This window comes from Camponotus vicinus, unplaced genomic scaffold, assembly GCF_025532165.1.
Source record: "Camponotus vicinus isolate PSW18456_S1 unplaced genomic scaffold, iyCamVici1.0 SCAF_1, whole genome shotgun sequence".
Taxonomy (NCBI): Eukaryota; Metazoa; Arthropoda; class Insecta; order Hymenoptera; family Formicidae; genus Camponotus; species Camponotus vicinus.
In genome coordinates, this window is record NW_028141945.1 from 14,870,390 (window position 1) to 14,888,177 (window position 17,788).

Genomic DNA, 17,788 nt, shown 5'->3' on the forward strand with positions numbered 1-17,788 from the left:
TTTGTCTATTATTATCGAATAAACTTACAGATGGTTGAAAAACTTGTAACTTTAATAAAAATTCATTATTTATAGGTAACCTTTTACAAATTTCTTCTGCAGCAGTCACATAAAATGTTAAACAGTTCTCTCGAACAATTTTAACTATGTTTATGTGATCTTTCAACGTTAATTCGTTCAGATATTCCTCACATTCTGATCCCAAAATAATTTTATTAATAGGTTTTTGATTTTCTTTTAATGAGAATATAATATTTGAAGAAAATGGTTTTAAATATTCTTCTTTTATAAAATTTCGACAGATTTGGAAAAGAAAGTTTTTAGATTTTGGCTGCAATAAATGGATTCTCGTTTCTGACGCTTGAAAGAATGCATTAAATGCGTTAAAAAAATTTAAAACATATTTTAAAAAAAGAAAATAAGCTTTTATCTCTATGTTGTTCATCATAGATAATAAATATTTTCCAGAATTTGTTTTTTCACTCGCAACCATTTCAGTAAGAAAATATTTAATTGTATCCCAAGATTCAAGAAGTCGTTCGATGCATAAATAATGAGAAAGCCAGCGTGTGTCACATAATTTTAATATTTTGTGATTTGTTTCTTGGAAACATTCACAAAATTCGCGAAAAATAGCCGTACGTTTTGGACTGCAATTTAAATATTTAGCAATTTTTTTAAGAAATTCATCGCAATATGCAGGCATTTTAGAACAAGCAGCATGCGCTGCTAATGCGGAGGAATGGCACGCGCATGAAAATGTTAATACATGTGGGCATATTTCTTCCAATTTTTTTTTAAACGATAAATGTTTCCCTGTCATGACGGAAGCATTGTCGCATGACAGGGCAACAATATTTAAAAATGGTATCTGTAATTTCCACATTTCACTTTTAAATGCATTGAACAACTTTTCTGCGCTTGAATCTTTGGCATCAATATTTATTAATTTAACTAATTGCGAGCGAACATCTAATGTCTCCGAATCAACGTATCGGACAAAAAAAGTCATCCATTTATTATTAGTGAGATCAGATGTTTCATCGATAAATATCGAAAATTTTGTGTTTTGAATAATATTGACAACACGATTAATCTCAACCGGGCATACAACGTTTGTAATATTTGTACATTTTTTTATTTGTAAATATTTGTACATTTTGTTCGGCCCATACTCATACTATTCAACACATTAGGATCTTTTCTTATATGTTGGAAAAAATTAAGAATTTCTTTTGCCGTTTGATAAGGAATATTTTTCTCAGCAATTAATGCGGCATATCTGATTTCCGCTGATTTTTTACGCTCATCAAAAGATAAAAGTGATTCATTAATTTGTATATTTGAATCCTCATTCGAAACTCTTGTTTCAATATAATTTTTTTCTTTATTTATATGAACATTAGATTCTGCGTGACGATAGATTTGCGATAAACCGCCAGCGATAGATTTATCACAAATCGAACAAAAAAATAAGCTTGCATCATGTGGCACTTCACATAACCAACATTTAAATTGCTGAATTTCTAACCATTTTTGTTGAAATTTTGATTTACGCAATTTTTTTATTGGCGAATCAACATTATTATTATTATCAGTTAGCGTATTTACCTTAATATTATTTTTGTGACACGCAGAATCCGCATGTCTTGATAGTGTTGAATTGCACGAATAATTATTATTGCATATACTACAATAATAAAGACTATCGTCGGATGGTACTTTGCGTATCCAAGATTTATATCGATCATCACTAAGCCAAGCTTCTAAAAAATTTCGCTTACGTTTTTTGGTTAATTGATCACACATTTTGATTCTATCTATTCTTAACTTAATTTATTTTCTCGTCGGCACAATATCACCAATCTTTTGTCGATTGCTTTGAACTATCTTTTGACTGGGTCACGAACGTATTCGCAAGACGAGCACAGTCAACAATCAACAATTAGTCGATAACAGTCGATATGAGTCGAGAAGAAAACAATGTCAAACACATATAATATTTTGAATATATATTTGGATATACAGGGTGTCCACCCGTACATCCCTTTTAAAATGAAAATAAATGGCTTTTATCAAAAATCGCGAACAATTTTTAAGTAAATCGGGTACGCTCTATCAAATGGTGATATTTTCAACTTCTGATTCCGACCGGAAATACGCCATCCGGATCGGAAGTTGAATTTTTTTAGAGGAACATGGTACTTTTTATTACAGATTCGAATTGTACATGAAAAAATAAGAAACTTTTGTATCAAACGTTTTTTCTGAAACGTATTTTTTTTTTTAATATGTTTTAAATTCTTTTTACGCATTTAATGCATTCTTTCAAGCGTCAGAAACGAGAATCCATTTATTGCAGCCAAAATCTAAAAACTTTCTTTTCCAAATTTTATAAAAGAAAGTCGAAATTTTATAAAAGAAGAATATTTAAAACCATTTTCTTCAAATATTATATTCTCATTAAAAGAAAATCAAAAACCTATTAATGAAATTATTTGGGATCAGAATGTGAGGAATATCTGAACGAATTAACGTTGAAAGATCACATAAACATAGTTAAAATTGTTCGAGAGAACTGTTTAACATTTTATGTGACTGCTGCAGAAGAAATTTGTAAAAGGTTACCTATAAATAATGAATTTTTATTAAAGTTACAAGTTTTTCAACCATCTGTAAGTTTATTCGATAATAATAGACAAACATCATTTGATGATGTTTCTCTCGGCTAAAACTCTCGGCGGTTTTGATGAAGATGCTTTAAAAAAAGAATGGATTGCATTAGCATCAGACCTTACAGTGGAAGAAAAACAAAATTTTTCTAAATTAAATTTTGACAATATGTGGAAAGCAATTTTACAACGTCGGCACACGAATAATGTTCCTAAATATTCCAATTTAACGAATATTATAAATACTATTCGAACGCTTCCGAATTCTAATGCCGATCCTGAGAGAATGTTTTCTCTTTTGAACAATTTAAAAACGAAAACACGTAATAACTTTTCAACGGTTTCCGTTAATGCTATTTGTGTGTTTAAGTCCGCATTAAAAACTAGAGGAGAAACAGCTTTAAATATGCTCATTAATGAAGAGCATTTATCTCTTATGTCGGCGGATAAATTATATGCCGCTAATAAAAACAATTTAAAAGTCCATGCGGATGCTGACATACACTGAGAAAAAAATTTTGTAAAAACATTGAAAATTTTGTTGAATTAACTAAATCCGGCGGTCACGGGCTGCCAACAGCATATACAGGCCGAATAATAAGATTACATAATTGTTTAAAATAATGAAAAGTAGTTAATTGAACTAAATATTATTTTAGATCAACTGAAATAGATATAGTGAGAACTAGAAATCTGTTTGGGCGAAGTAAATGAGTTGTTCTTCTGTGTATATGTTTCAATGTTTTGAGCGAATATATAATCCTTATGACAATATATCCATTAAAAACAGAATAATTTTTCGTCAAGTTAGCTAACTACTAAATTTTTATTTTAATGTCATTTCTCAAAAACTTGATCGATTTAATGTTCTCTGTATATAGATACATATATGATGGAATTAAAAAAAAATTAACCGTTTGCTTAATTACATGGAGCTCTGGAGCTCCTTGCAAAAGCTATAGGAGATGCGGCTATAATATCGTTCTTTAATCGATAAACCGTGATTCGTGGGACCCATTGACATCTGAATAGATAGACGGAGCATTTTGAGAGGGGTAACTGATAAATGCAGTAAGGGGGGAGTGCATGAACTTCGGTTAATTCCGTCAACGTTCGACTATATTCGGCACAATTTGACATTACATGACGATTCCATTGACATCATCGATTCTCAACTAGATTTTCACAGAAATGTTTAAAAAGTGTTTATTTAGAGAAAATCGCTAACGCCGCTAAATATAAAAATAATATGAAAATATATAATAATATTGAATAATATATAAAATATACATACATATATATACATATATATATATATTAGTGACGTAACGAATATTCGCATTCGCATTCGCATTCGCGAATATTCGCTGATTTCAAAGTATTCGCATTCGCATTCGTATTCGCAGAAAATATGCGAATGTTTTTCGAATATAACTTTAGTAAAAGTTGGTTTCTTTAAAGGAAGAGATATATAAAATGTTGTAAAAAAAACTAGACAATAATTTTTCTTTATTAAGTTGACCAGCCTTAAAGATTTACATTGTAAATTTTACAATGTATTAATAATTTTGTTGACCGAAAACCAAAAACATAAGTATTTTACTTACAACTACACAAATTGACTAGATCTTATTTGGCTAAGATAGGAACTAAACAATTCAGCAGTCTTCTTGAGTTTAAATTATTCAATATTGTTTTTTATACTCACAGTATTGCATATTTATCTCTGAATAACAAATAAACAAAGTTTTTAAACAATTTTCATGAAACTCCGTAATAAAATAAACAAAAACAAAATTATCTTATTTCTCCTACTCTCTGATTAAAATAATGAAATAAATGAGATACTTATATTTTTCTACTAATATTTAAGTCAGCAGAAAACTAGTAAGTCGTTTATGAATAACTGTTTAAATATTTAGCTCTTGATAAATAACTAAAAGATAAAGTCTTTGATCATTTTGCAGAACTTTGTAATAAAATTAACACACAAAAATAATAATTTTTATACTGATACTCAAGTCACAAGCACGTTTATATAGGCTAATTTTTGGAATTGACTTTTACTGACATTCTAATAAACTGTAACAAAAAAATTAATAATTAAATTCAAGTAAAGGCATATTAAATTTTAAAAAAAGAAGTTTTGACGCTTTTTCTCCATCCAATCTATTACGGTGGGGCGTGTAAAGTAGACTGGCTCCACTAAAAAATCGCTCACTAGGTACGCTAGTGGGTGGAATACATAATAATTGTCTTGCTATATCGGATAAAATGCAAGTCAATATTCGCATTCGCATCCGCATTCGCGAATGTCGGCAACAAATATTCGCATCCGCATTCGCATTCGCGAATATCCAAAATCGCACATTCGTTACATCACTAATATATGTATATATATATATATATATATATATATATATATATATATATATATATAATATTATGTATATATATTATTTAATAAGTAAATAAATAAAGAAATAAATATATATATTATATATTAAACAATATTAAATATATATAAATTTAAAAATAATATAATAAATATAAAAATAATATGACATTAGTCACAACACAACTTCGCACAATACATGTGAGCTGAACTTTGATGTCAATGATTGGAGTCGAATTATTAACCGATCATTATCGGGAATAACCGAATTCAACCGAAGTTCATAGAGTCCTCCCTTACCGCGAATATCAAAGCCCCCCTCGTCCTAATCGATAGCTAATGCTCCGTCTATCTATTCAGATGTCAATGGTGGGACCTGTGTCGCGGCCTTATATTACTGTCTCAGATGAATGTCACTTTCGGGTTAGGCGTTTTCCTTTTCGCCATCTAGAGGCGAGGCGTGAAGCTCGTGGAAGTATATGAATATTATCGTATTTAATTCAATTAATTTTGGTCTTGAAATGATACAACAATGTCGAGAAAATTCAATACAATAATTGATTCAATTAACTAAATGTATAAATTGTATTTGTTTTATGATTTCTCTCAAATCATTATTTCGTTACATCAAGTTCAGACTATTAGTTGTAATATATCTTGTATCTAACTGAAGATTTAGTTCATCGTAACATGCGAACAAGATTAATAAAATGGAATATTTGATTGTTTCAAACCATCAAAATTGTTTTTCCAAATTTTTTAGTTTAACAATATGTGCAGTTACTCAGATTTTGATTCAGTTCATTCAACATATCTTTTTAGTTCCAGTAACACATAATGGTGTTCATGCAACTATACCCATTCAACTAATTGATTCAAGTGTCTCAATCACTTATTTTGTTAATTAAAACACATTTTTTGTTATTTAGACAATTTTAGCATTGAATTAACAAAATAGAAGTCAACTAAAGTTATTTATTTAATTCAACAATTCCTTTTTCTCAGTGTAGCAGGCCCTTCCTGCGATAAATAATTTTAAAATAAACTTTTATATACATCACTTAAAAAATAAGTGTGTAAAGATAGATATATATATATATATATATATATATATATATATATATATATATATACACACACACACACACACACACATGTATGTATATATATATATATATATATATATATATATATATATATATACATATATATATATATATCTTTACACACTTATTTTTTAATATATATATATGTATGTAAGGAAATGTGAAATAATATTTTGACCTTTTATCAATTAGAAAATTGATTATATTTTATTATAATTTTATTTTTTATTTTTATTTATTATTTATCATTATTTTATTATTTTAATTTAATTTAATTTTTATTATTATTCATTTATTAAATTTTTTACATTTCCTTTTTAACGGAAGAGACCACCACCTTCTCGCGGTTTCCGTTGAGCAACAAGATGTACGTCATACATTAATACAAAATAATAATAACAAAATACAATTCTATTAAAATAAATTTAAATATTATTTTATTACAATTATTTTTTTAAAGAAATTTTTTTTTAATAAAAAAGCGTACATATTGGCCAAGAGTGGAAAAATTTAGATAAAAATTGAGATAAAAATGTTAGATAAAAATTTAGATAAAAATATGTAAAATTTGTTTTTGTATATGTTATATTCTCTTTTTTAAACAACATATAAACTTTTATAAAAAAAAATCAATAGGAAAATATTATGTGTGATAATAAGTATCGCTGCGATACTTGCAACGATGCAACTTGCATCGCCAATTCGCCAGCTCGAGATTTCGAGGATCACATAGCTATTGTATTCAGAGAGATAGATAAGATACAATAGACCTCTCAGGAGAGAAGGGGACAGAAGCTAATCTATCCGTCTTCCTCTGTAAACCGAAGATGACCGAATGTCGAGCGTACACGGATGAGAGCTTATACCTTAGTGCGCGAAAGTGGTGGGGATACAAATCGTGCCGCCGCTGGACGCAGCGTATGCAATCTGGTAGCCTTGCTTCGGGCTGTATCCGGAATGTATAGTACCGGCCAAAAATATATCACCTTTATGTTTTTAGCTAACTTAATTCCAAGTGCATATATTTAATTAGTTTTTTTTACATTGCTATTATTTAATAAAAAGTCTATTATTCAGTAATTTATATATCTAGTATTAAAACGTATGTAATTAGATAGAAATATACTTTAAATTAAGTTATCCTCAAAAAACATAAAAGTGATATATTTTTGTCCTGTACTGTGTATATTTAAAATATATGCATGACTAAGCGACCTATTACATCGGTTTAAAATTTTATAAGAATTGACGATGGATTTCAGTATTCAAAGAGCAGTAGTTACGAGAGGAGCGCATATTCACAAGGTAATTACTAACAAATTTGGATAGTTTTTTGAAGAAAGCATTTTATTAAAATGGTATACTTAATTTCATATCATTTTGAAAAAGTTTAAAATAAAACATTTTTTTTGTATAAATTTTGTATATATATTTTTTTATATTAATAAAAATTATTTTTGTATTCTTACATGCTACATAAAATAATTATTATACATTTTTTTATATTATATAATATATATTATAATATACAATTATATATATTAATATTTTTAATTAATTTAATTTTTAATTATACTTTTAATTATATTTTACATTACAATTAAATTAAATAATGTTAGATCAATATTAGTTATTAGTATTATAATATTATATAGTTATGTATAGTATAATAATTATTATATAATTATTAAAACGGGACTTTTTACTACTATACTCGCTATAACTTATATTTCTAAATTTTTCATCATGTTATACATATAATTTTTTTATTATACTTATGATTATACAGGCTTTTGTCATTAAAGTTATATTAGCATAATTTCACTTATTATAATACTTAATATTACATTTAAAACCATTTTTACTATATTTTTAAAAAAATTTTTTACCATATTTACAGAGATCCAATATCATGAAGTTATATTTTATTATCATCATTTCCGTCTGTTGGTCCATACTATCAGCCAATGATGATATTCAAATCTCCTTGGAATTTCCGGACTATGTGAATGAGTTTGAACATGTGTGCAAAAATGAAATAATTTCTTTTAACTTTGCTAACACAACAATCACCTCTATTGGTCGGGATTTTATTAGTAGTCCTTGGATTACTTGTCTCAATTTCACGAGCACTCAAATTCGCAATATCGAGAAAGGCGCCTTCAACAAACTTCCTAATTTGACTCAATTGATTCTTTCTAATAATAATATCGACTTACAAAAACTTTTCGACTTTGGAGGTCACGAAAATATAAAGTTCCTTAATCTGAATAGTGCAACCTCCTATCGTTACTCATCTGATATAGTTTATATTTTTGAAGAATATCCTAACTTAGAAACCTTGTCTGCCCGTAAGAATTATATCAGAGATTTAATTTCAGAAGTGAATACTCCATTTCCAAAATTGAAGATCCTAGATCTTTCCAGCAACAAGATACAAAGTACCGGTTTTGTAAAATTGTTGCCAAATAGTTTACATGTTCTTGATCTCCACGACAATTCGCTCACTTCTTTGGTTTTTGATAAAAACCATGTAAACTTATTAACACTAAACTTGGATTACAACAATCTGCGTCATTTAACATATCAGTATACATATAATTATAATGATAATCTAGTGATGGCTGGCCTAGAAAATTTGCAGTATCTTTCCGTTTCTGGAAACGAAATTGATTCTATTGAATCAAACGCTTTCGAAGACACTAATAAGTTGGTCTATTTGAACTTATCCACAAATAAAATAACTCACTTCCACTCAGGAACATTTGTAAAATTGCAGTCTTTAAGATTACTCGATTTGAGTTTTAATAGACTCGAGGAAGTTCCGCAAATTTCAAGTGAAACAATAATTAGTATTTTATTCCTTAATTGTAACAATATTAAGAGTATAATTTCGAATGCTTTTGTACAAATGCCAAAATTGACGAAATTAATATTGGGAGAGAATCAGATCAGTGAAATTAATGTTAAAGCATTCACTCAACTTCCGCTTTTAGAAATATTAGATCTGTCGAGGAATAAGTTAAGTTTCCTACCGGAAGAATGGAATGAATTTTTAACATCTCTAAAATATTTGAATTTAAACGATAATGAATTTACCTTGCTAGAATATTTATCTCTAACAAACGTGTTACCATTAATGGAGCTGCATCTGGCGAATAATCCACTGGAATATTTAAATGTTAGCTATTTCGAAAATTTGCCGCAGAATCTTACCGTGAGTTTGCAGGAATTTTACTCTACAAACTGGAATTCTTATAGATGCAAACCGAAATAAAAGTTATTACAATGCAACAGATATTTTTTTGTAAATTCTACATTTTTACAAAAGACTTTTTATAAACTGCCGACTTACAAAAATAATCCAGCTCTTTTATAAAAAGATAAAGTCCTTTTGTAAAGAGATTGTGACAAATATACAAAAATGCTTCTATATTTATTGAAGATAATTTGAATGGGTCTTATATTCACACAATAACTCTGTAATAATCGTCGTTTATTAATTTTTATTAATCATGTATCTTTTTTTATAATTACGAATAACATATATGTGTAGTAGAATAATAGATAAAATAACATGTATATATATATATACATATATATATATATATATATATATATATAAACATATCAAAAAAAAATCGATTTAAAAAAATATATAAATAAAATAATATAAAAAATAATTTATTAAAACTTTGTCCTTTTCTCCCGAATTTTAAAATATATTTCTTGAGCATATATTTATAATATGAAATATTGAGAAATATTTTCAAAATAATTTCTAATAAGTTAAAATAATTAGATGAATCGGGAATGCTCTAATGCTTTTTTTATATATAAAACATGAGATAGATTATTCTAATTTTCATAATCAAATATAATGAAATTTGAAATTCCGCTTATTTATTACGATATTTTATTCGTTTTATGTATCAATGCATGAATAATCTTCTCTTGCCTTCAAGATAGAAAATAGATATCATAGCTTTCGATATGCCTTTAGATTTTATTTCTGAACTTTCTAATATATAGTAAAAATGAGATAGATCTATATTTAGAAGTTGGAAAGAAAAACAGGAAAATCAAAACTTTGTCCAAAAAATGTAGCCAATTCAAGAATAGAACAAAATTTGTTGTTTTTAACTGAACTAATGCAGCCAGTTCAGCTAAAAAGTTCAGTTCAATAAAAAAAAACAGACCTAAAGAAACCTTTTGTATAGTCAGTTTAGAGTAGCTGTCGTACGTGTATACTATTTTAAAGTTCAGATTGATTATTTTGATAAGTGTTAATGTTTGTATAACTCACATATTTTCATGCAAGAGATGCAAAACGAAATCTGATTTCTGAAATTTGAAGATAATGATCGATATCGCGTTAACGTTACAAATGTGTCGCATATAAAAAAAATATTTTAATTTATATATTAAACTGTGATAAATTCTCAAGGTCTTGAAGTTTAAATGTATTCTGTCGAAATACTTCATAACGAAATGATATTCAAAGATTTATACGTAATGGACGAAAATTGAACTGTTTCTCTTTCATGAAACACAAAATACATACAATCGAACTTTTCTATCTTATTTTTTTAATAATTTTTTTCATTTATTTTAGCTTTTTCAATTTTCAGTATTTTTTTGCTTATTGCTATTTGATATTATTCTAAAAAGATATCATATGCAGTATCTCGAAAAAAAAATCAAAAGTTTACAAGAAAAATAACGAAATTATACATAAATATAGAAAAGTATGTTTTCTCCGCGTAATAAGTATATATGATAAGTATATGATAGATAATTTAAGAATTTTCATATTTTTCCCTGTCATAAATTTGAAATTTGTTATACCTGCATTTTTTACTTTTTCTTCTATGTATGTACTATATATATTGAAAAAAATAATCTTAAGATCTCTATAATAAACTAAATTTACAGAAAAAAATTTGACTTATTTTATTGAATGTTATAGCGAAATAACTTTTTATAAACTTAAGTCTTGCGGGCTGTATCCGGAATAGATATCCAACTCAGATAAACGAGAAAAAATTATCTGTTGCTTTAGTTAATCATAAATAAACAGGATGTATTGGTTATCATATATTTTTAATTCTTTAATACACAGATATTAACGACATATATTATATCGGTTTAAAATTTTATTAGAACTGACATGTCAGCATGGATTTCAGTATTCAAAGAGCAGTTGTTACGAGAAGACCGTATATTCGCAAGATAATTACTAACAAATTTGAATAATTGTTTGAAGAAAGCATTTGATTAAAATGGTATGCTTAGTTTCATATTTTGAAAAAGTTTAAAATAAATGAAATATTTTTTGGATATATTTTATTTTGTATATACACTCAGTCTAAAAAAAAGCGGTACACTTAAAATTTGGGAAAAAATCACCAAATTTCAAATGACGATAACTTCGTAAATAATAAGGACAGAAAGGTCTGTAAAAAATAAAACTGAAGCTTGGAATCTCTACTTTAAAAACCGATTTATTTCAATGTTGCGAGATAAATTTATTTAAAATGGCGGATGACAAAGCAAGAGCATGCGAAATTGAAAAATAATGGTCCGAGTTTGCCACGGCACATGGCGTGAGTCAAATGTCGCAACTCAATGGGATAAAAAGCATATGATAGTACAGAGTTTCTTCTTTAAAATGTTTTTTTATTCATCTCGATACAATGATTTTTCGCCGAGACATTCGCATTTGAATAAGAAGACAGCTTTTTACTTTAAATGCGAATAACTCTTCAAAAAATCATTGTATCGAGACGAACAAAAAAGCATTTTAAAAAGGAGACTCTGTACTCATATGTGTTTTATCTCATGGAGTTGCGACATTAAACTCTCGCCATGTGCCGTTGCGAACTCGGGCCATTTTTTTTCAATTTTGCATGCTCTCGTTTTGTCATCCGCCATTTTCAGAAAAATTGTCGTACAAAATTGCAATCATATAAAATTTCGAAAACTAGAAATACGAACCTTTAAAATGCTTTTTGTAAAATCCTTCTAGCTGTATTAGGTGCTGAGATATTCAATTTTGAATTTTTAGCAACACCGAATTGCAAGAATAAAAATTCCGTGGTTCGCTAGTACCGTGGTATCTTAAGACTCCAAACCGTACTCGTGGTTGTGTGCGTATGTTGTTAGTGAGTGTGCGTGCGTGCGTGTATGTGTGTGTAATTCGTGCAAGAGGTGGTCACACACACTACTAATACAGTGTCCTCTCTTTCTCTTTCTCTCTCTCTCTCTCTCTCTTTATTACACACACACATACACATACTCGCGCACAAATGTACGTACAAGAAGGGTTTGGAGTCGTAAAATACTGTGAAGCTGACGAGCTACGGGGTCCTTATCCTTGAGGTGAACACACACAACACACACGCGCGCGCGCACGCACACACGTACACACATATACACGCACGCACACTCACTAACACATACACACACACGTGCGCCTGCGCGCGGACCTACACTCACTAATACGCACACAATCACGAGTACGGTTTGGAGTCTTAAGATACTGCGGTACTAGCAAACCACGGGATTTTTATTCTTGCAATTCGGCGTTGCTAAAAATTCAAAATTGAATATCTCAGCACCTAATACAGCTAGAAGGATTTTACAAAAAGCATTTTAAAGGTTCGTATTTCTAGTTTTCGAAATTTTATATGACTGCAATTTTGTACGACAATTTTTCTGAAAATGGCGGATGACAAAACGAGAGCATGCAAAATTGAAAAAAAATGGCCCGAGTTCGCAACGGCACATGGCGAGAGTTTGATGTCACAGCTCAATAAGATAAAACGCATGTGAGTACAGAGTCTCCTTTTTTAAAATGCTTTTTTGTTCGTCTCGATACAATGATTTTTTGGAGAGTTATTCGCATTTAAAGTAAAAAGCTGCCGTCTTATTCAAATGCGAATGTCTCGGCGAAAAATCATCGTATCGAGATGAATAAAAAAGCATTTTAAAGAAGAAACTCTGTACTATCATATGCTTTTTATCCCATTGAGTTGCGACATTTGACTCACGCCATGTGCCGTGGCAAACCCGAACCATTATTTTTCAATTTCGCATGCTCTTGCTTTGTCATCCGCCATTTTAAATAAATTTATCTCGCAACATTGAAATAAATCAGTTTTTAAAGTAAAGATTCCAAGCTTCAGTTTCATTTTTTACAGACCTTTCTATCTTTATTCTTTACGAAGTTATCGTCATTTGAAATTTGGTGATTTTTTTCCAAATTTTAGGTGTACCGCTTTTTTTGGACTGAGTGTATTTTGTATATACAGGGTGTCCCATTTTAAAAGTTCTACTAGATTATCTCTTTAGGAAAGCATTTAAGAAAAAAATGTTTCAAACAAAAGTTGTTTGGTTCGAAGGGGGACATAAGATAGTGCCATTGGTTTGACCTTGAAGAGTCATTTGAAGGTCACATGATGGTCACCTTGAATTTCTTAAATGGAACATCCTATGTATTTTTGAATATTCTTGTAGCTTATCTCGAGAGCTTTCCAAAACACTATAATTAAGTATTTTTTCATTAAGTACTTTTCGAGTTATGAGGCTTGAAATAATTTCTTAATTTTACATAAACCATAAAATATCTAGTAAAATATTCATTTTTCGATTATCTTACCTTAATACTTTTGTGCACAGAACAATGTGAGGAATCAATTAGTGTAAATAAAAAACATAGTTGTTTTTGAGAAAAAATATGTAATTGTTAATTGCAAATTGCACTGTACTATATCTTTAAAAGACATTTTTTACTATATTTACAGAGATCCAATATCATGAAGTTTTATTTTATTATCATCATTTCCGTCTGTTGGTCCATACTATCAGCCAATGATGATATTCAAACCTCCTTGGAGTTTCCCGACTATGCAAATGAGATTGAACATCTGTGCAAAAATGAAATAATTTCTTTTAACTTTGCTAACACAACAATCACCTCTATTGGTCGTGATTTTATTAGTAGTCCTTGGATTACTTGTCTCAACTTCACAAGCACTCAAATTAGCAATATCGAGAGAGGCGCCTTCAACAAACTTCCTAATTTGACTCAATTGATTTTTTCTGATAATAATATCGACTTACAAAAACTTTTCAACTTTGGAGGTCACGAAAATTTAAAGTTCCTTAATCTGAATAGTGCAACCTCCTATAGTTACTCATCTGATATAATTTATATTTTTGAAGAATATCCTAACTTAGAAATCTTGTCTGCCCGTAAAAATTATATCAGAGATTTAACTTCAAACGTGAATATTCCATTTCCAAAACTGAAGATCCTAGACCTTTCCAGCAACCAGATACAAAGTACCGATTTTGTAAAATTGTTGCCAAATAGTTTACACTTTCTTGATCTCCACCACAATTCGCTCACTTCTTTGGTTTTTGATAAAAATCATGTAAACTTATCGGCACTAAACTTGAATTACAACAATCTGCGTTATATAATGAATGTGATGGCTGGCCTAGAAAATTTGCAGTATCTTTCCGTTTCTGGAAACGAAATTGATTCTATTGAATCAAACGCTTTCGAAGACACTAATAAGTTGGTCTATTTGAACTTATCCACAAATAAAATAACTCACTTCCACTCAGGAACATTTGTAAAATTGCAGTCTTTAAGATTACTCGATTTGAGTTTTAATATGCTCGAGGAAATTCCGCAAATTTCAAGTGAAACAATTATTAGTATTTTATTCCTTAATTGTAATAATATTAAGAGTATAATTTCAAACGCTTTTGTACAAATGCCAAAATTGATGAAATTATTATTGGGAGGAAATCAGATCAGCGAAATTAATGTTAAAGCATTCGCTCAACTTTCGCTTTTAGAAATATTAGATCTGTCGAGGAATAAATTAAGTTTCCTACCAGAAGGATGGAGTGAATTTTTAATATCTCTAAAATATTTGAATTTAAACAATAATCAATTTATCTCACTAGAATCTTTATCCCTAACAAACGTGTTACCATTAATGGAGCTGCATCTGGCGAATAATCCACTGGAATATTTAAATATTAGCTATTTCGAAAACTTGCCGCAGAATCTTACCGTAAGTTTGCAGGAATTTAACTCTGCAAACTGGAATTCTGCTAGATGCAGATCCACTGTACCACTATATATAAACTGGAAGAATATGGAGAACTGGGAGATCCCTCCGTAAGTCAAGAGAGAACACTTTTGTAAATTCAACGTTTTCAGAAAAGACTCTTTTTATAAACTGCCGACTTACAAAGAAATATATATATATATATATATATATATATATATATATATATATATATATATATAAACTAGCTCTTTTATAAAAAGATAAAGTCCATTTGTAAAGAGATTGTGACAAATATACAAAAGTGCTTCTATTTTTATTGGAGATAAATTGAATGATGGATCTTATATTCACATAATAACTCTGTATAATCGTCGTTTATTAATTTTTATTAATATTAATTAATCATGTTATGTGTATCTTTTTTTATAATTACGAATAACATATATGTAGCAGAACAATAGATAAAATAACATATCGACAAAAAATCGGTTTAAAAAAATATATAAATAAAATAATATAAAAAACAATTTATTAAAACTTTACCCTCCTCTCCCGAATTTTAAAATACATTTCTTGAGCATATATTTGTAATATGAAATATTGAAAAATTTTCAAAAAAATTTCTAATAAGTTAAAATAATTAGATGAATCGGGAATGGTCTAATCTTTTTTTTTAATATATAAAACATGAGAGATTATTCTAATTTTTATAATCAAATATAATGAAATTTGAAATTCCGCTTATTTATTACGATATTTTATTCGTTTCATGTATCAATTCATAAATGATCTTCTCTTGCCTTCAAGACAGAAAATAGATTATCATAGCTTTTGATATGCCTTTAGATTTTATTTCTGAACTTCCTAACATACAGGGTGTCCCATTTTAAAAGTTCCACCCTCATAACTTTTTTAATTTTGATTGTAGAAAAAAGTGTTTCAGACAAAAGTTATATGGCTTGAAGGGGGCCATCAGATGGTGGCAATGATTTGACCTTGGAGAGTCATTTGAAGGTCACGTGAAGGTCACCGTCAATTTCTTAAATGGAACTCTCTATTTTTTATTGCATATTCTTGCAGCTTATCTCGAGGCTTTCCAAAACACTATAATAAAATATTTTTCCCTCAAGTACTTTTTGAGTCATAAGGCTTGAAATCATTTTTTAATTTTACATAAACCGTAAAATATCTTGTAAAATATTCATTTTTCGATTATCTTACTTTAATATAGAAAAAATATGTAATTTGCAATTAACAATTCCATATTTTTTCTTACAAACAACTGTATATTTTCTTTACACCAATTGATTACTCTCATTATTTTGTACATAATAGTATTAAGGTAATATAATCGAAAAATGAATATTTTATTAGATATTTTACGGTTTATGTAAAATTAATAAATGATTTCAAGCCTTATAACTCAAAAAGTACTTGAGGGAAAAATATTTTATTATAGTGTTTTGGAAAGCCCTCGAGATAAGCTACAAGAATATGCAATAAAAAATAGAGTTCCGTTTAAGAAATTGACGGTGACCTTCACGTGACCTACAAATGACTCTCCAAAATCAAATCATTGCCACCATCTGATGGCCCCCTTCAAGCCATATAACTTTTGTCTGAAACATTTTTTTCTACAATCAAAATTAAAAAAGTTATGAGGGTGGAACTTTTAAAATGGGACACCCTGTATAGTAAAAATGAGATAGATCTATATTTAGAAGTTGGAAAGAAAAACAGGAGAATCAAAAAGTGTAGCCAATTCAAGAATAGAACAAGATCTGTTGTTTTTGACTGAACTAATGCAGCCAGTTCAGCTAAAAAGTTCAGTTCAATAAAAAAAAACAGACCTAAAGAAACCTTTTGTATAGTCAGTTTGGAGTAGCTGTCGTACGTGTATACTATTTTAAAGTTAAGATTGATTATTTTGATAAGTGTTAATGTTTGTATAACTCGCATATTTTCATGCAAGAGATGCAAAACGAAATCTGATTTCTGAAATTTGAAGATAATGATCAATATCGCGTTAACAAAATTGTCGCATATAAGAAAAAATATTTTAATTTATTAAACTGTGATAAATTCTCAAGGTCTTGAAGTTTAAGTGTATTCTGTCAAAATATTTCACAACGAAATGATATTTAAAGATCTATATATAATGGACGAAAATCGAGCTGTTTCTCTCATGAAACACAAAATACATATAATCAAACTTTTCTATCTTATTTTTTTCTTATTTTTATCATTAATTTTAGCTTTTTCAATTTTTAGTATTTTTTTCTTATTGCTATTTGATATTATTCTAAAAAGATATCATGCAGTATCTCGAAAAAAATCAAAAGTTTACAAGAAAAATAACGAAACTATATATAAATATAGAAAAGTATGTTTTCTTGGCGTAAGTATATATAGATAATTTAAAAATTTTTATATTTTTTGCTATCATAAATTTTGAATTTTTTATTTTTTTTTCTATGTATGTACTATATATATTGAAAAAGATAATCTTAAGATCTCTATAAT

General features: G+C 28.4%; 2 protein-coding genes across 2 annotated transcripts; both read left to right on the forward strand.

Moving 5' to 3' along the window:
* Positions 1-7,417: 7,417 nt before the first annotated feature.
* On the forward strand, positions 7,418-9,722 carry LOC145976857 (uncharacterized). Its single transcript, XM_083108312.1, has 2 exons — positions 7,418-7,478; positions 8,074-9,722. The coding sequence occupies exons 1-2, from the start codon at positions 7,425-7,427 to the stop codon at positions 9,448-9,450; spliced, it is 1,431 nt and encodes a 476-aa protein (XP_082964438.1). The 5' UTR covers positions 7,418-7,424; the 3' UTR covers positions 9,451-9,722.
* Positions 9,723-11,377: 1,655 nt separating this feature from the next.
* On the forward strand, positions 11,378-15,805 carry LOC145976864 (uncharacterized). The gene is made up of 2 exons (XM_083108324.1): positions 11,378-11,458; positions 13,979-15,805. The coding sequence occupies exons 1-2, from the start codon at positions 11,456-11,458 to the stop codon at positions 15,374-15,376; spliced, it is 1,401 nt and encodes a 466-aa protein (XP_082964450.1). The 5' UTR covers positions 11,378-11,455; the 3' UTR covers positions 15,377-15,805.
* Positions 15,806-17,788: the final 1,983 nt, after the last annotated feature.

Excerpts from the sequence above, each read along its gene's own strand:
- LOC145976857 (XM_083108312.1), top strand. The coding sequence starts at position 7,425 with ATGGATTTCAGTATTCAAAGAGCAGTAGTTACGAGAGGAGCGCATATT. Across the intron at positions 7,479-8,073 it reads GAGGAGCGCATATTCACAAG|AGATCCAATATCATGAAGTT; the intron begins GTAATTACTAAC and ends CCATATTTACAG.